The 19,928-nt window shown below is 45.0% G+C and overlaps 1 protein-coding gene across 1 annotated transcript in view; it reads right to left on the bottom strand.

The window, feature by feature from the left end:
- Window positions 1-15,947, bottom strand: part of CCDC6 (coiled-coil domain containing 6) — a 105,281-nt gene extending 89,334 nt beyond the window's left edge. Inside the window, exon 1 of the mRNA XM_045069909.1 lies at window positions 15,492-15,947. Coding sequence (XP_044925844.1) covers window positions 15,492-15,800 — 309 coding nt within the window. The 5' untranslated portion in view covers window positions 15,801-15,947. The remainder of the gene's footprint in view (window positions 1-15,491) is intronic.
- Window positions 15,948-19,928: the final 3,981 nt, after the last annotated feature.

Below are 19,928 nucleotides of genomic sequence, written 5' to 3'. Positions count from 1 at the left end.
GCTTAACCCACTGAGCCACCCAGGCGCCCCCTGCAGGAGTTTTTCAAAACTCTGACGCAAAACCACCTGCTCTGGGCCAAATGCAAGCCTGCCATCCCTGATCTCTAAACAAGCCCTCCCAGTGAGCAGCGAAAGCAGAGGCCCCAAAATGATGTGTGAGTGTCGCCTGGTCCCACAAACAGTAAGAGGCCCCGTTCCCTCTGTGCCATTTGAGGCTCAGAAGGAAAGGAGAAATGAAACAAGAGGGCTGGTCACATGTGGCCAAATAAAAGGGACACCTGAGGCATACAGTCAAAGATAGCTTCCAGAGAGGAAGAAATAAGGAAGTCGGTGGTAGAAGGGCAGAAAAAAGTGAAAGCAAACTGACAGCAGCTTGAGGAAGAAGAGGGGCTGACATCCTGAAAACCCAAAAGAGCCCCACTAAGGGGGCGCCTGGGTGGCTGAGTCGTTGGGCACCTTCCTTCAGCTCAGGTCATGATCCCAGGGTCCTGGGATCAAGACCCGCATCAGGCTCCCTGCTCGATGGGAGGCCTGCTTCTCCCTCTCCCACTGCTCATGTTTGTGTTTCCTCTCTCACTATTTCTCTCTCTCTGTCAAATAAATCAATAAAATCTTAGAAAAATAAAATAAGATCTTAAAAAAATAATGTCCTTTGGTTCACAAAGGTTTAAAAAAAAAAAAGAGCCCCAATAAGAAAAGGACACTAGATGGCTTCATGGGAGAGAGAAAAAGAAGATGGGCAAATCCATAATCACTGAACAAAGAGGAGAAAAGACATGGGCTCCCTCACACTGGAGAGGTAAGAGACTATGACCCATTTTTAGAGAAGACCGGTGTCTTAGGGGTCAGGTAAACTGCCACAGGATCACAGACGAGAAAGAAGCAGAACTGAGGTTTTGTTTTTTTTTTAAGTCCTATGGGCTTTAAGACTGCCAGATAAAATACAGGAGGCCCTGTTAAATTTGCATTTCAGTTCATTTTTTAGTATACGTATGTTCCATGCAACATTTGGAACATATATATACTAAAAAACTACTCGTTGTTTATCTGGACTTTAAATATGGCTCCTCATCCTTCCTTCTATTTGCTAACGCTGGCAACCCTATCTGGTTTCCAAATCTCTCTCCATTACACCAAGTTCACTCAAAGAATCCTGGGGTGGAAAAACAGTAAGGAGCTAATGAATAAAACTAAAAGGAGGGACAATTCACACAGATGGCCTAATGGAGAATGCTAATCTGCAACACATAAAATTCAGAGCATAAAAACAAAGGTGAGCAGTGGGACCCACAGGAATGTGAGAGCGGCAGAAAGAGTACACTGTACTTATGGAAAGCAGCAAAGCCTAATGGTTTTCATTTGTGGGCTAACAAGCGAATTCCAATTGCCTTTTCACATCGCCCAACAGAGATTCCAATGACCCAGAGCTGCCAGGCTGTGGGCCAAGTAAGAACCAACCAAATAAGGGATTAAAGTCATTAGTGCTAATCTCCCTTACCTGAAAAAGAACGGGAAGGCATTCAAAGTAGTTTGGGAGGCAGACTGCAGAGAGACCAAAAGACTCAAATAGTTTTGGCTTACAGCCACACCTCCTCAGCGACAGAGCTAAGGGCTTTCCTGGGTTCAAGAAGGCTTACTTTACCTTATTTACAATGCCAGCTGAGCTCCTGAATTATACAAACTGTCCACCTTGCCCCCTTCCGTCATCCCAAAAGCCTCCACACCAGGGCAATAAAAGTACATCCGTGCTCCGGTGAAAAGCGTGTTCCTTCGACCTTCCAAAGTCCTGAGGCAACCACTTCTATTGCTAGAGGGAGACCCAGAGGCAACAGAAAGAAAAGAGGTCACTGGAGGAGTCCCCTGCAAACAGAAAACTACTGGCCTCCCACAGACCTGTCCCTGGCTGTCCTTCCACCAAGTAGGTACTGCAAACCTGTGAAGTCAGTCAGTTTCAAAGACATTCACATGTGGCTTCTGTTCTTTAGACCAGGAGTTCTTTAGACGAGAGTGGCTCTCTCCTCTCAGCCATCCATCAAAGCCCACCCTCTGGAATCCATGCTCCTTGAGAAAGGGGTCAAAAGTCACAGGACTGAGAAGCAGGCTGACTGTCTACTGCCCCCAGTGCTAAAGACAGAAAACTGGGAAAATGCACGTTGGCCTTTTTTTCCAAGAAATAACGGAAAGAGCCTTAGAACCAACCTGCAAAAAAAAACATGGATCTTTTAGAAACACGCGTTTGCCTTCTGACACCACCGCAGAGGCTGGCTTAATCTTGGCTCACCAAACCCTAGGGTATGGGCCAAGTTCCCAGGCATCCCCCCACCAAGTGCCAGAGAACCGCAGGCCCTAAGAAGCCAGGACACAGAGCTCCCCAGGCTCAGGTCTCCAGAGCTCGGGGCCTGCTGCCTTGACTTCCTCCCATCAGTTTCCAGACATTATTTTGATACCACCATCTTACAGAAGTATCAAGAACAGTTTTGATTTTGAAATACATTTTGGAAAACATCAGAAAGTATTAGGGGGGCACTAATTATCTTAAATCAAATTTTCCACAGGAATAATAATACACAACCTACCAAAACACTCTGATGTGTATTGTCTCATTTTACCCTTAAAGACAACAGTGACACCGGTATTAGCCCTAAAAACTGTAGTTTTACCAGGTTAAGTCCACCAAGGTCCAACGGCTCTCAGTGCAATATAACTTACCTAGTAAAGCACCAAGAACCTCCACTAACTAGAACCTGCATCCTGCAGGGCCTGGTATCCTCTGGTGGGCCACACTCCTTTCACACAGTGAGCAAAAGGGTACAGGGGGTGGGGTGCCTCCGAGGGTACACTCCAAAACAATTCCACAGATACGCATATGGTGGAAGACTGCCCCGCAGTAAAAACAAAAAAAAAACAAAAACAACCAGCTCTGCGTGCAACGACACACTGTTTCATATAAGTAAACAGATGAACTCCGGCAACAATCAAAGCATCCAGTGCACAATGAATACACTCTGCACAAAACCACTTACATTAAGTTTAAAAATAAGCAAAGCAAATCTACAGTGACAGAAGTCAGTACAAGGTGACTTTTTGGGGGCGCAGTGACCGGAACAGTACAGGGCAGCTTGGCAGAGGAAATGCTGATAATAGCATGTATCTTGAGCGGATGAGGAGTACACTGGTGAATTCATCTGTAAGTTCATTCAGCATAAATGTGTGCATTCAAATCTTATGCCCTTCATTGTAAGCATATCCTACTCCCATCAGTTTACAAAAAGAAAACCTGGGCACCCCACAAAACAAATTCCACAAAGTCCACCGAGCATCTATCTACTGAGTGTCATGAACACTGACTGAATGACAAGGATGTAGAAAGCTGCAGGTGATCCTTCAAAGCCAGAGCTTTTATGCACCAGTCACCATACGAGGTACCCTCAGGCTGCCTGAGTTCAAACCCCGATCCCAGCAGTTACCGTGACCTTCCAGAGGTTGCTGACACTCCCACACCTCATTGCTTCACCCAGGACACGGAGATGGAAAAGGGTTGCTGCAAGTCCCTAACTTAAGTGTTTGGAACCGTACCAGCCACACAGTTAAGACTGTGCCATGCAGCTACTGTTCTCATGGAATAAGGGAGATCATCTCACAGGTGTTGAGTCCCAAAGTACCTGCCTTCAAGTAGAAGGAAAACACAAAGGTCTGCACCGAGCAGCCAGAGCAGATGATGAAAACAGAAATGCTCCTATTTTCCCCCCATTCTCCTTCCCTCCCCACCTCTTCTGCAGTTAGCCCCTGGACGGAACCCAGGAACAGAGCCCACCAGACTTGCCCAGCAGGGTCCTGCTCTCCTCCCCAGGTTGCCTTCTGATCCCATGTTCAGCTTTCAGAGTCAGGGGGGGTGTGTCCCTCCCGACAACACCCCTGGGCCCATCTTCCTCTAAATGAGCTGCCATTTATCCTTCAGGTTTTTGCTTAAAAATCCCCTTCTGAGGGAGCTGAAGCCCTCCTTGCCTACGGTTCCCCACTTCCAGATGGAGTCAGGGCCCTTCCCCAACTTCCCATGCGCTATCTCGTCCCAGTTGTTATATATGAAACACTGCCTGTATACCGCAGGTGATCGATACATTAAAAAATAAAATAAAATCCACTAGGACTGTGCTAGTCAGACTATTTTTAAGTAAAGGTTATAAATAAGTACAAAGAGATCGATTCCAGATTGGGCTGGGGCGACGGGAGGGAAAAGAGCAAGCCCAGGTGGCTGTGCTGTAAGCAGAGCGGCAACCTCCTGGGGTGCTCTGGGCAGGGCACAGCGGTGGACCGGCTAAGGCCCACCCCTGGAGGGTGACCAAGACAGAAATGGGAGCAGGGACTGCCCCACCTCCATGAACAGATAGCACCCTTCCATCACTGCTTTTTTTCCAAGGGAGTCTGCTACCCTGGAAACACTCCCTTAGGCCCAGCATCCTGGGAATGTGCTGGAGTAATGGGGTAGCCCTGACCAGTCTCATTGAAGAAACAACTAGGAGGATAATGCCCACAACAAAATAAAGATAAAACTTATCATAAGCTGATTTATAGCCAACCCTCCCATGGGCTGGACAGCCTGGCACTTAGGCTCTGAGGCCAGGCCTGTGTTCAAATCCCAGCCCCACCTGGCTGACCTGGATGGGCTGCCAAGTGACAGAACCTCTCTGAGCCTAGCCACGCCCAACAGCAGCCTTGATCCCACAGAAGGGCAGCGAGGGTTCCACAAGCAGCTCTAAGCAAAGCCTTCCCCACAGTAAGCATTTCATGAACAGGAGCAGTCACCACAGCAACACAACAGGATTTGGAAACACAGCAATGCTGGTAAATAAGAATTGTTATTCATTTCTTCAACCTTTGTTCGAACTTTCTTAAATTACGGTTTACTTGAAATGCTACCAAGGAAAATAAATGCTTACAACACATTTCATTAAAAAAAAAAAAAAAGGGAGGGATGCCTGGGTGGCTCAGTTGGTCAAGCATCTGCCTTTGGGTCAGGTCATGATCCCCGGGTCCCGGAATGGAGCTCCCGGCTCAGCAGGAAGTCTGCTGCTCTCTCTGCCCTGCTCCTGCTGTTTCTCTCACTCTCAAGTAAATAAATAAAATCTTAAAAAAAAAAAAAAAAAAAAAGAGGAGCACCTGGCTGCAGTCAGTGGAGGGCAGAGCATGTGACTTCTGATGTCAGGTCTGTGGGTTTGAGTTGCACATTAGATTACTAAAAAATAAAATCTTTTATTATGCTAAGTGAAATAAGTCAGTCAGAAAAAGACAATTATATGATTTCACTCATATAAGAAATTTAAGAAACAAAACAATCATACAGGAAGGGAAGGAAAAATAAAGTAAGAGGAAATCAGAGAGGGAGACAAACCATAAGACAGTCTGAACTCTAGGAAACCAACTGAGGGCTGCTGGAGGGAAGGCGGGTGAATGAGGTAACTGGGTGATGGACATTAAGGAGGGCACATGATGTAAGAAGCACTGGGTGTTATACACAACTGATGAGTCACTAATCCGAAACTAATACACTATGTTAATTTAATTTAAATAAAGTTTTAAAAATTAAAAAAATTTAAAAATAAGACCTTTAAAAATTATTTTTTAAAAATAAAGAATAAGAAAAAATTTTTAAAGCAGCCATTATTTATGAGGTGTCAGGACAAAGTGCTTTCCTTTCCTAGAGGACAAGTCTTTGCAGCAAGTTATTCCCTCCCAAGGTCCTCCACCGTTGGGTACTTACTCTAAGTACAAAAGGACCAAAGCATTGAGCCCAAGCATGGGCTCAGTCTATTGTCTATGTTTGCTGAAGGACAGAAAAGAACCAGATGTGGGAGAGACAACAAGCCACAGAGACTGACAATGGAGCAATATATCAACCTCACTTTAATTAAAACGTTTTTAGGTCGAAAGGTGCCTGGGTAGCTCAGTGGGTTAAGCATCTGCATTCCACTCAGGGCATGATCTCAGGGTCCTGGGATGGAGCTCTGCATGGGCTCCCTGCTCAGTGGGGAGCCTGCTTCTCGCTCTCCCTCTGCCTGCCACTCCCCCTGCCTGTGCGCTGACAAATACAATCTTTAAAAATAAAAAATAAAATTAAATGTTTTTAGGTCCAGGGGCAACTGGGTGGCTCAGTCGGTTGAGTGGCCAATTCTTGGTTTCCACAACTCAAGTCATAACTTCAAGGTCGGGGATAGAGCCTCTCCTCTGGTTCCTTCTTGCTCAGTGGGCAGTCCGCTTCAGGAGAGAGGGAGTCTCTCTCCCTCTGCAACCCACCCCCCCTTACTTGTGCTATCGAAAATAAATAAATCTTTCAAAAAATAAATGTTTTTAGGACCAAATTTATAACTTCAACATGAGGACCACAAACAAACAAACAAAAGCCAGCTAGCTACTTTTGGGGATCCGTGCACACTTTCTCCTTTAAAAAAAGAAGGGTTTTAAGTCACTCAGAATAGAGGTTATCAGGGGCTAGAGGTAAGGGAAAATGGAGTTTTTGTTTAATAACTGTCCAGAGACAGTTTCTGTCTAGGATGATAAAGTTCTGGAAATGGGTGAGGCCATAACTGCAAAACACTGTGAATGTACTTAATGCCTCTGAACTGTACCCTTAAAAATGGTTGAACTGGTAACTTGATGTTATGTATTTTATCATAATTTTTGTTTTTTAAATGACACACAAAAGTCACTGGCCCTCTTCACTAGGCACGTATTTCTCAATAAGAAGGCTACAGGGGACATCTGGCTGGCCTAGGCAGCTGGGCATCTGACTTCGGTTTAGGTCATAATGTCAGCACTCCTGGGATTGAGCCCCACTTGGGTGGGGGGGTGTTACCACTCAGCGAGGAGGCTGCTTCTCCTTCTCAACCCGCTCATCTTGCGCTCTCTCTCATATAAACAAATAAAATCTTAAAAAAGAAAAAAAAAAGGCTACATGCATTCAAGGTTCAAAACGATGTGAAATAATTAATATACTTAACAAAAGAAATGACACCTTAGCAGTTAATGATCTGTACCTGATTGAGTCTGAGCCTCTACTTAATGACATATATATTTAAATAGTACTCTTTCATTAACAAAGATGTTAAAATCATCTTACCAATTTTTTCCCCCTCAAATTTTAGTGTTTCTATAATCAGGAGCTACTAAATGAAGCAGAGACACAATGTTTTGACTCTCAGCAAATGTCTTTGTTTAGATAAATTAAGGCCTGTCTAGTGAAGACCAAAAAAAATCCTCAATAGAATAAAAGTTATTATTTGAGTTGGTATATTAGGATAACAGGGAAAAAAAAATCACCACTTACACACAAATAATGTCACAAGTCGAGAAACTCTTTCTTTAATTAAACACCAAATAAATTATTTTTCTCAATACTATTTTAGTCTAACTCCAATCCCAAAAATGCCGTTAGCACAGAGAAGACTTCTGGCTTAGAAAAGCAAGGCATAGCTGTGTTTAATCTAGTGCAGGTACTAGATTTCTAAGAATTTCCTTTAGCTCAGGCACACTCCATGTTTTCATTCTTTCACTTTTCCTCTTTCCTTCTATGGAAAACTTTTTTTTTTTTTTCGGGAAAACTTTTTTGAATCATGACCAACGTCTGGCTGAATATCCCAGCTCCACTCCTCAGTACCAAGTGGCCTTATTTGATCCCAAGTGCCCTGAGATGCCCTGGAGGGTATTAACCAGATCCCTCTGGACACACACCTGGCACCCACAGGAGGCTGGTTTGATCAGGAACAGATGCCTGGAAGATTATCCCATCCATCAACACTGCTTTTTTAAAAAACTGGAATTTGGAATTGCACATAAACTAGTATCTCTAATTAACTTTAACTTACAAAGTCTTTACTTTCACATAGTTCTGGATTAAAAAGACTTAGGAAATTCGATCCGTCCAACAATATTCCCTGAAAGGAACGTGGGTCAGCCTCAGGGCGTAACAGGGTAGAGGCAAAACTACCTAGATAATTTCGATCTACCGGCCGATGCAAATTATGAAATTAAAACATCAATGACATTTCTTTTCAATCATCACCACATAAAAAAGAAAATTAAAAACAAACAGAAAGCCTCCCAGTGCCACCTTGACACAGACAAATTGAATAACAGCTCTCCCCATCTCTCTGCCTCACAAAATAAACTACGGGCTAATTAAACTGTGAGTGAATTATGACACATCCTTTCTCTTCAAGGTACTCAACAAAACAGGGTAACACAGCCCTCCCAGGAACCCAGACAAAAGTCTGGACTTCCTTTCTTGCTCCTCACCCCGCATGCAGGCAATTGTTGCACCTCCCAAGTCTTCAGACTGGAAAGTGCTGGAGAGGGAAGAAGGACGATTCCCTCTGCTCTTAATTCTCTACAGCACCTAAGCCAGAGCCAAGCTGGACGAGAGTCAAGTGCGACCCTTGGCTGGCTGCTAGAAAGGCCCTTACATTCCTTCTGGAGATTTCAGAGTCCTGGCACACAGCAGGCCGTTCTTAAGTACCTGTAGCTGTACTGAGGAGGCAAAGGGGGAGAGAAATCACGGACAATTTCCCATCATTAAGTTAGTATTATAAAACCGGGTTGCCTGGGTGGCTCAGTGGGTTAAGCATCTGCCTTCAGCTCAGGTCATGATCCTGGGGTCCTGGGGTTGAGCCCCATGCTGGGCTCCCTGCTCAGCAGGGAGTCTGCTTCTCCCTTGCCCCCCCTTCGTGCTCTCTAACAATAAAATGTGTTTTTTAAAGACTTTATAATGAATTTTAATCACTAAACTGCACCCCATACATTAGATCTAGAAACCAATAGTAAATAAGAGGGTGAGTTATTTCTAAATAACCATAAATCAAACTATTAACCCTTTCACGCATTCTTCTCCATAAAAAAGAATACTTCCACAAAGCGAGATTTCTAATTTACTAGAATGAGCACTGGAATAAAATCCCTAGCTGTAAACCTGACAGCCAAAAAAAGGTAAGAAAATTGGACAGTTTGGGGGAAGAATGAAGAGTCTGCAAGTTAACACCCCTCCAAGATCCTGACAATTAGAAACATTTTCCCAAGCATTAGTTTCCCTGTCAAAAAAGCTTCAACCACCACCAAGCAAGAACACCCTGAACCTGTGAACACTTACTTCACCACCTTTGACAATAATCCAATTTATCTAACAGCAGCGGCATTGTGATTGAAAACAAAAACCAACTCCTACCCACGGAGGGAAGAGGTATGGGAGGAAAAGAGGAAGAGGACTGTTACTCCTTGTTCAGCCTGGCTGGGGTTTAAAAGCTCAGATTAGCATTTCTAGGTGTAAATGCAATTATCTCTGCAAAGAAGGATTTAAGAAAAAAAGTACACTGTGTGGGACACTATATCAACTCCCTGGAACTCCACTCTGTAAGCCACACGTGGTCATCCACAAGGATTCAGCAAGTCTCCCAATCCTGCCTGCAAATACTCCCCCAACTGGAGCTTCGGGTTACTGGGGTACCTGCATAGATGCGTTATAGCCCAAAGCTGCTTCCCAGAGGCAGCTGTGGGGCATTTTACCATTAACTAGTTATGAGAAACACTAGAGTGATCAATCACCAAAAGTGAAGGGGTGAATCTGAACTTTTCCAACTGAGCCACTTTTCCCCCCTAAAAGCCTGGCTCAAAAATCCATGGAAAGGTGAACCTAAAGACACTTTGTACCCCTTTCAGAGGTGAAATGTATCACGAACATGTAGATGTATGCTACAAGGTAGCCTACAACATCACCCATGGTTAGAGGGCAAAGGCTTGGGAGGCCCCTTGATTGTAGTAGTCTCCCAAAGTATACAGTGTATCCATCCATCCATCTGATCTGCTTAACCAACCAGGGCAAAGACAGTGTCTCATGACACAGGCAGGAGAGTGGCCCTATTAGTGAAGTCAGGAGACAGTACGGGCACCCTCATCCAATTAAAAACAAAAACAAAAACCTCCACCACCCAATGCCTCCAGAGTCAAGCCAATATACCCTTGAGTATCTACCACATGCCCCGCACTGAGGAATGGGAGTGAACAAAGCAAATTCTGCCCCCCAAAAGGAATTTACACATCTGCCGGGGGAGACCTATGTGATGGGGATGTAGAAGGAGCAACAGATGGGTCCTGTGGGACCACACGAATGGGCACAAAATCCACTGTGTGCCTGGCGAAGAGGCAATGCCATGCACACTGCGGTGGGGGTGGGAAAGGCAATCTAGTCTACTTGCATTTATGAGGTAGCAGGGAAGGGAGGAGGAAGGAATAAGATTAAGGCTGGGAAGTACATCCTAGAGGAGTCAGAGAAATCTAAATTCCAGGAACCAGCAGTTCAACCAAGTGAGGGGTATGAACATGACCGGTACCTCTGGGAAACACACAAGGGCCAGACCAAGCAGAGCCTGGGAAACAACCAGAAAGTCTACCTGGATTCAGAGGGTAATGGGGGGCCATCCAAAGTTTTTAATAAGCAATAACTATTTCAGATTTTTGCTATAGGCCAGTCTTTCTGGTCTTAAACAAGAGTAATCACAAACCAGATCCTGGGGATTCTCTGAACTATTCCTCATCCCCAGCAAAACAAATAAGGAGAACACAGCAAAAGACTGACATAATCTCCTCCAATGTTTTGTGTTTCTTTAATCAAATACAAATACGGTATATGAGATACACTGAAGGGAACTATGAACATGAAGGACTTTAACTGCAGAAGAAATCTAACAATATAGCCTTTTTAAGAAGCGTGAACTTGTGTACAATTAGGTCATACACTTCTCAAAGTTGCATCTCAAGTTGGGCGTTTCCATTAAGAATCTAAGGGGAAAAAAAATTTTTAACAGGGGAAAAAAAAAAAAGACACACTACACCTCTTTACAAGGGCAATGTTAATCCAAAAGCATCAGAGTCTGCCAAAATGAAGTCTTAAAAATGGAAAATAGTGTATTAGGCTTCCAGAGTAAATAATCCCATATCCACAACATTTACTATACGGTGGCTTTTACTGGTTAATGAGATCCTTACACCGTTGATCTTTAAAATAGCCAGGTTTTCTAATCGTGCCATACCAACCTGTTTTTCTACCATAACCTCAAAATGCATTTTTATTTCTGTAACCCTAAACTTCTATAATAAAGTACTAATTTTATAGTTAGAGAAAGATATTTCAATACTAGTGACTAATTTCAGGCCTTGATTTTCAAGTCAGACACATGCTGAAGGTCTGAACTGGTCTCAGAAAAGCCCACACCTTAGAGAACTAGCCACGCCAGGTATGAAGCTCTGCTTATACTCTGAGAAGCCCAGCAACTAACCAGTCCAGAACCGTGAAGCCATCCAGTGAATGCCCATTAACGCATTTCCTCATCTGCTCGGACACCACCACCCATGGACACTTCTCCTGACAACGAATCAGATCACCTCCAATTACATTTTTCACCCACAATACAAGCTGATGGATCTAGCCTAACATCTAAAAGCTACTCAACAGTTACTGAGCATTTGTTTTTTGTTTATTTTCTCCACTCCAAAAAAGAAATTATGATCTATAATCAGCAACCTGGTTCCACTACCGATTTACTAGAAGAAACTGGATAACCACTCCAAACATTCCATTTCACCCCAGAGCCCCAGGGTCAAGCTTGTAACTCCCAGATGCTTCAGGCACTTGGGACACATGAAGGGCCTCATACAGAGGATTCTTCCCTGCACATAATGCTTACCTCTATCATATATGTGCTGGGAACACACAGGCCCATGAAACCAGCCCTTTATTAAATGGAAAGCTTGACCCAAACAAGTACTTATATACCAAAAGAGACAGACAGAAATTACCACAGTTAAGAGTTCTATTAGCCTTTGGACTGTTTTTAAAAGAGGGCACATGGGGAGTGGAGTGGCGCGTGTCAGTCAGTTGAGTGGCCAACCCTTGGTTTCGGCTTGATCACAATTTCGGGGTCCTAGGATAGAGCCCTGTACTGGGCTTCACACTCAGTGGGGTGTTTGCTTAAGGATATTCTTTCAAGGGGGGGACTGGGTGGCTCAGTCATTAAGCATCTGCCTTCAGCTCAGGTCATGATCCCAGGGTCCTGGATTGGGCCCCACATAGGGCTCCCTGATGCGTGGGAAGCCTGCTTATGTTCCCTCTCCAGATGTGTCTTTCTCTGTCAAATAAATAAATAAAATCTTTAAAAAGAAAAAGATACTCTCTCTCCACCACTCCCCCGGCCCCCGTTACACACGGGGCAATTGGCAGTGTTTTAACAAAATCAAAAATACTCTTACCATAAAATCCAGTAACTTCTCTCCTTGGTATTTACCCAAAGGAGCAGAAATCTTTTGTCCACACAAAACCCTGCACACAGATGTCTGTAGCAGCTCTAGTCAAAAATGCCAAAAGTTGGAAGCAACCCAGTCCTTCAGTAGGTTAATGGATAACTATGAAGACAGTAAAAAAGATCAGCGGTTGCCAGGTTAGTGAGGGATAAAAAGGCAGAGCATAGAGGATTTTTAAGGCACTTGGTCTACTCTGTGTGATGCTATAATGGTAAATCCACAGAATGTACAAACAGCAAGAGTGAACCCTAATATAAACTATGGACTTCGGTGATGATGATGTGTCAAAGTTGGTTCATCAGTTGTAACAAATGTCCACTCTGGAGGGGAATGTTGATAATGGGGGAGGGGAAGCAGGATAAGGAGTTTAAGAGAAATCTCTGCAACTTCCCTTCAATTTTGCTGCAAACCTAAAACTGCTCTGAAAAATAAACTGTTTAAAGAGAGAGACAGATTAAGAGGGTACCTCTCCTCCAGGGTGTGGCTAATGAGCAATGTATCTTTCTGAACGTGTTCAGGGGGGAGGAAAGACATTCATAATTATCTTTAGTGCCCAAGAACATGAAAGTTAACATTATAGGTAGAGGAAATAATAAAAGGCAGGAAGGCAAGTAATAGGATTATGGTGCCATTTTCCTTTCAGATTAACTAAAATAGTGAAAAATCGAGCAAGGCCTTTATTTAATTGAACACAAGCCTTTCTAGGCAGCTACTAACAAGGGTTATGTTTAAGTTAGAGTTGTTATGGGTTGTGCAGTTTAACCGCAACAATAAATTATGATATGGTATTGTTCAATGGACCCCTTACACGCACAGACCCATTTCATGTAGTCACACACATTTCTCAACCCAACTTACATACCTAAGAGGTCAAAACCACTTCAACACAATCTGGGTCCCAGACCAGTTACCGAAACTCTCAAAAGCTTAGAGGGATCTCTTCTCTGCGTTTGCTTTAATAACACCTGCCAAGTCCTAGGGAACCAGGTAAACCACAGGCATTTTTATTTGTCTCCCTGAATATATGAATCAGAGATTAAAGAAGAACTGAGCGGCTTTTCGTACTTGTAGGCTGTCATCTAAAACAATTTTAAAACTCTACTCAGTAAGGCCACAGAACATTTCACAAAGTGTATTTGGTTGGATGTCAGTTTTAGCTGAGGGTAAGTACTAAGAAATAAAGCCACCACCTTACACACTCTTCAAACCAAGTGTTCAGAAGGTCTCTGATCTTATACACCAGGAATGAACATGTTTGTCCGTGCAAAGCCAACATGTTTGTGTACAATTTACAGACCTACTTATAATATGGTCAAGTGTCAAACAGATACCCTTTCATAGTACCTCCACCCCCTAATCCTCTCCCAAACAAACAAAAACAGCCTGAATTGCTCACTGTTCGCAAGAAACTAGGGATTCAGTTTCATAGAGTTTTACTACTTTCCGTGGTTCACATTCTCCAAGAGACTAACCCTCTCATTTACTAACTCAAACCTTAAATAAACTGCTTCTACGAACTTCCCCCTCTTCTCAAGCCCCCACTCAGAAGAGACATCTCTCTCGGCCAAGAAAGCTACAGAGGAGGCTTGGAAGTGGCTGCCTCTGCAAATTCCTCCCTCTTCCTACCAAAAGGGCACTTCAAGAACTTGACAGTCTGGAAACGCATGAATGTTGCTCCAATTCCATTCACCAGGACTGGATTTGAGCATGCAAAGTGTCTTTCTACAATCAATTTCTATTTAGGCTGCCAATTACACTGAAACTTTGGTGGAAATCTGCTTCCTAAGCAAATTCAGAATGCCATCCAGGTCCCACGTATGAGCTAGCACTGGGGGAGCATACACACCCACACACACATACACACTCACTCCTCCGCTAAAGACTTTTGCTGGCACAGGGGCATCCTAAACTTGCCCCATTTCATTCCCAGACTGTCATCTTTGATCCACTCCCAAATTCATGCATTTTTCCTCCATCTGAAGATTCAGGCTAATCAGCTATTGGTGCAGCAACTATGGTAATTTATCCCCTTGATTTCTTGACATTTTCCTCTCTGCTCCAGGCTGGGAAACTGTTTTGATCTGAATAGAGTTGTCTGTATGGGGATTCTGCATGTTAATGATGTGGCTAGCTGGCAGGGATATTAGGTGAGAGCACACGGTGTACTTTTGCCAGTTATGTTTCGCCTCATCACGGCTACAGTGGCCTTTCTAATCGCCTGCTACAGTAGGAAGGAGAAGACAACACCTAATCTTACCCTCTTCGGGGGAGCCTCGGAGGCTAGGTGGAAACAGAACAGACAGCCTGTTCTTTCATCAAGAATCTGGACTCAGACAAAATACCCCCAGGCACTCCACCACCAATGAAGCAAACACACGTACATCTTGCTCCGTAAGGGAAAAGGAGTCAGTCAATACCATGGTTTGAGCCCGTCCAAGCTTCATACCCTTCACTCTATCCAGTATAGTACGAGATGCTGCATTCGCCCGGCTGTATAATGCCGCTGCCACCCCTCACCCCAACCCCTACCAAGGAAAGGACTTCCAACGGAGGTGGGAGCCTCAGCTACGGTACCCGCCCTTCCCTCTCAATCCTGGCCAGAAAACTCCACTTCCCGGATTCCCAGCCACTCTCTCCCGCCCCCTCCCCGGGCGATCAAGCTAGCGCCTTCCAGATGCCAGCGAAGTGCCCAGACCAGCTACGCACCCCCCCAGCACCCCCAGTCAGGCCCCTGGAACTGACTCCGGGTTCCTCCCTCTCCCACAGCCTAGGGAGCCCCAGATTCTGGATGCACCCCTTAGGCTTGCTAGGACTGAAAAAAGTCCCACCCCGCCCCCCAGCCACGCCACCAGCCTCCAGCACTTCCCGGGAGGGGCCTCCTCCCCAGAGGCGAAACGGGAACGTGGTTGTCCAGCAGCGTTCTCCCACACCCCGCGAGGAGTCTGACCCCCAGGGGAGGCCAGATTCGCGTGGCCTCGGAGGGGCACCTCCCTCCCCCACACCCCCCGGGAGCCAACAGTTCTTGGCAGAGAGTGTGCTTGCTGCGGGTTCTCGGGAGCCTCGGGGAGTTCGGGGGCTGCCCGGTCCAGGTGCAGCCTCTCCCGGAGGCGGGCGGAGGTCGGCGCCGCGGCGCGCCCCCGGGGGGCACTCACGATGGTCACGCTGGCTTTGCGCAGGTCGCGGTTCTCCTCCTGCAGCGCCTTGCACTTGAGTTTGTACGTCTCCAGCTCGATCTTCAGCACCTTGTTCTCCTGCTGCAGCGAGGCCAGGCGGTTGGTGAGCTCCTCCAGGCGGAACGGCGAGATGACAATGCCCCCCGACTTCCCACCGCCACCGCCTCCTCCGCCGCTGCCGCCGCCGCCGCCGCCCGAGGTCGACGAGCAGGACGACTGCATGGCGGCCGAGCTGCTGCTGTTGCCCCCCGCCCCGTCCGTGTCGCTCTCGCTGGCGCTGTCCGCCATGGCCGCGGCGGGCTGGGGAAAGGAGGAGGAGGAGGAGCAGGGAGGCGGCGGCGGCGGCGAAGGCTGGGCTGCGAATGAGTGGGCGCCGGGCGAGCACAGGGGAGCGCCGAGCTGGGCGCCTGGCAGCAGGGCGCAGACTCCGAGCGGCGGCAAGAGAAAGAGAGGGAGCTTCCCGCTGCCAAGGGACCTCCTCTGCCAGAGAACAGAGACCCCGCCCGGGCTCGGGCAGTACTGCACTGGGGCTCGCTCCAGCCGGGCCTGGCGCGCGCGCTAGGCCGCCCTACAAAGCTGGCCGAGAGCTCCAGGACCCGCCCGCCGCCGCCGCCGCGACCCGCCTCCCGGCGCCCGCCCCTGGTCCTAGGACGCGCGGGCCCTGCGGGTGCTGCAACGCCAGGCCAGCCCCCGCGCCAGCTGCGCGCCCGCCGCACGTGTTCCGAGGGAGGGCCTTCTTGCCCCCAGACCTAAGTCCCCGGCCGCCCAGCCTCTTCCGGGCTCGCGCCGGCTCCCGAGAAAAGAAAACCGAGTGCCCCGCTAGCCTCGCAGGTGCTGGGGACACGTGGAAAGGTCACGCCGGCTCCCGCATCCAGCCCTGGACGAGTGGGGGCCCCATCTTCCGCCGACTGCGTGTGCTCCTGTCTCCCTCTGTCTGCTTCAAACACAGACGCAGCTTCTTTCAGTTTTATCTTCTCGGTGAGCTTCACGGGGAAGCCTAGGATACTAGCTCTAAGAGAACAGAAAGTTCCCCCGCAGGGAGCCCATAGGGGGAAAACAACAGCGGCCACAGGTTAACCTTGTTAAGAATTTACGGAAAAGACACGCCGCTCTCTTTACTCCTCCTCCTAATAATCTCATAAACCTTACGGCGCTCAATTGTTCAGACAAGGTGCAACTTATTTTTTTCTTTTCCTCTTTGCATCTTGAGAACAGTGCCAGGACTGTTAGGACTGAGACACTAACACTTGTCTAATCCACGAAGAAAAAAAGAAACACTTTCTGTGGATTAAAGCCCAACTCTTTAAGTGCTAGTTTTCCTTAGACATAGCATTTGCTATACAAATAATGATCAAGTGGGAATACGGCATAACCATAAAAACTTTTACTAGGTTAAAAATAAAACATTAGTCTAATGTGATCTAATTCAGGGTTCTAGTTTTGAAGTATAAAAAAATTGAAATCAAAACTTTGATTCCCCCTCTGCCCTCCCAAAGAAAGTCTTGCAGGAAGTCCGCCCAGCAGGTGAAATGATTCTAAACATCTTTAAACTGTTGACACAAAACAGCTTTCACTTATGTATAAAAATTGGAAAGTGAAACTGACCAGACTGGTTATTGTCTGAGCTTAGTCAGGGAAAGAACAAACACTTGGAAGCAGAAAATAGAGGAGAAAAAAAAAAGTGTGAAAATTTTCTATTGCTTTGAACTTTTGGAAACCATTATAATGTGTCAGGAAGAATAAAGAGGGGGACTTAATGATTTTTTATTCTCGCTCCTCCCCTTATCTTTAAACCTAAACTTGATCTAATGATTAAACTGTCATTCAGTGGCTCATGGAAACTGGTACCTCGGAACAAACTACAACTCCAAGTGTTCCAAATGACATCATCTCTTACCAAGATGGCTGCTTCTAGCAGACAGCTGAGAAATGCCAACTGCAATTAACCCCCAAATTTCTCCTAGTTATTTTTTGGTGCTAAAGGACTTCTGAACTTAAACAGGGTTGGTGTGGCAGGAAACAATAACAACAACAACAAAAAAGAATGGGTTTGGCTCTTCAGAGGCATATAGCCAATGTAAATTGTTAGAAGTGATCCAGTGTAATTTTCCCTGAAACTTAACTTCTCTTTCTTTTCCTGACTTTTCTTTTTGGGGTCTGGTACCTGAGACAAGCAGCTTGTTCAAGTAGAAACAGCTTCTGGGAAACTCACTTGCTGGGTGGAATGGGGAGAGTAAACCTAGCAAGGAGCGGCAGCCCCGGGAGAAACTCAGATTTAACTGCATTCTTTCCACTTTATTCAGCTCCGTGATAGAATCTTAGAGCCGGTCTGGCTTCCATACTTCACAAGTTTCTATTGTTCCCTATCCCATAGTATCTTAAAGCTTCCACTTTTAGAGCTTATTGCAACGGAAACATTCCTTCCAGGCAGAGCAATGGGCAAGTTGGCTCTCTCTTCGCTCTATCACCAACTACCTCAGAAAGACTGACTCCTTCAAGTCAGCATGGGGGTGGGGTTTAAAGCGCCTGACTTTCTTAAAGGGCCCATGTTATAGGAAGCTTAAACATGTATTAGTCTTGAATAGAATCTGGAGGAAAACTGCATTTTGACATGGGATTTGTAGGCAGTAATTGTGTTTAGAAGACTTTGGGGGGGGAAAGCCATCTTCTAAAGCTTCCCTGCTGATACGGATGGGAATAAACAGGGGAATATTTTTTTCACTGTGGTTTTTATTGTTATTGCAAAGCAGAAGCGTGTCTAATTTTCTATTTCTTGTAAAAGTGATTCCCCTTATAAACAGACCATTTATCACAACATTGGTTCAGTAATAACATTACAATGGAAACACTAGTTACAAAACCAATAATATCATTATAAAACTCCTTCTCAGCTTTCTAGGGGAAATGAATCAGGATAGGTGGCAGTGTGTGCTGCCTGGAGGAAGAAGACATATTTAGATAATCACTTCCATGGGAGAAATAATGAAATTTACCTTTGCCCTAAACTTTGCCCTAAACTCGAGCTGCAAAATATAACGACAAAGGAAAAGAATACCTTATAATCTAATTATAGGCACAACACCACAATCTTTCTTTGTCTAATGCCCTTTGTGCAGCTGATTTACTCTATGGCCTTGAACCTTCCAATAGGAAAATTAAAATAATGCCATAAATCATAGGGAAGTTTTGTTTATTTTTTATGACTATATATAAATTGCTGTACATACCTAGTTACATTAATGCCACATGCTAGTGATTTCATTCAAACTCGGAATGGGTTCTGTGGGTGGTGGCAAGACCCGTTGTTGCAGTTTTGAAAAGAATAGGAATGAGCCAATATGAGCTGGCTATCAGAGTGCCAGAATTCAGATAGAATCATAGGAGAATGGGCCACTTAGTGTTATCATTTTCTTGAAAAATAGTTGATTTCGAAATATATCCATCCATCCTACTATTGCTTATCTCCAACCACCCCATTTCTTTAACATTTTTTTTTGTTTTGTTTTTGTTTTTCAATATTTTACACTTATTGATGTCAAACTAGTCTTGCATACCCCACATCCCACTCTGGCAAAAGATCATGACTACAAGATTATTACATATCTCACCTCTATCCTCCTGTTTGTGTTCACTCATCATTCGTTCAAAGAGATCAAAACTGTCTCTACAAATGACAGACAAAAAAGATATGTCATCAGCTAAATTAGATGAGAATCAAGTAAGAATTTCAAAAATAAAAAACAAAAAATGAAACATATGATTTATGTCTAGATATTTGGCAACCTAGAAAATCTAAAATTTGTCTTGACACAGAACTTACTGAATTCCTGATCCAGAAATGCTTTTTTAAATGATACTAAAGGCACAGCAGAACTTGAAAGAAAGTAAAGGGAAATCCCAGGCTCCAAAGCAAAGAGGAAAACTAGAAACAACCCAAATGTTCACCTACAATATAAATCCTATTATATTCATGGAATGGAATAATATACAGCAACATGAATGAGCAAGCTACAGCTTCATGAAGCAACATGAGTGAACCTCACAAATATATTAATAAGCAAAGAAAGACAGACACAAAAGAGTATATACTGTATGATAGCATTTATATAAAGTTCAAAAATAGGCAAAATTAACCTATGAGGTTAGACATCAGAATAATGATAGTCTTTTGGAGGAGATAGTGTTTGGGGTACTAGAAGATTTCTAATAACATTTTTTTTCTTGTCAGGGTTATTTGTTACATAGATATGTTCACTTGTGAAAAGATATTGGGCTATAGATTTATGATCTATGTACTTTACTGTATGTATCTTGCACTTCAACAAAATGTATAAATCAAAAAAGGGGAGAACAGGGGCCCCTGGGTGGCTCAGTGGGTTAAAGCCTCTGCCTTCGGCTCAGGTGATGATCCCAGTG

Source organism: Mustela putorius, unplaced genomic scaffold (assembly GCF_011764305.1).
Source record: "Mustela putorius furo isolate JIRA1106 unplaced genomic scaffold, ASM1176430v1.1 tig00003949_pilon_pilon_pilon, whole genome shotgun sequence".
NCBI classification, from domain to species: domain Eukaryota; kingdom Metazoa; phylum Chordata; class Mammalia; order Carnivora; family Mustelidae; genus Mustela; species Mustela putorius.
This window is presented reverse-complemented; position numbering and strand designations above follow the sequence as displayed.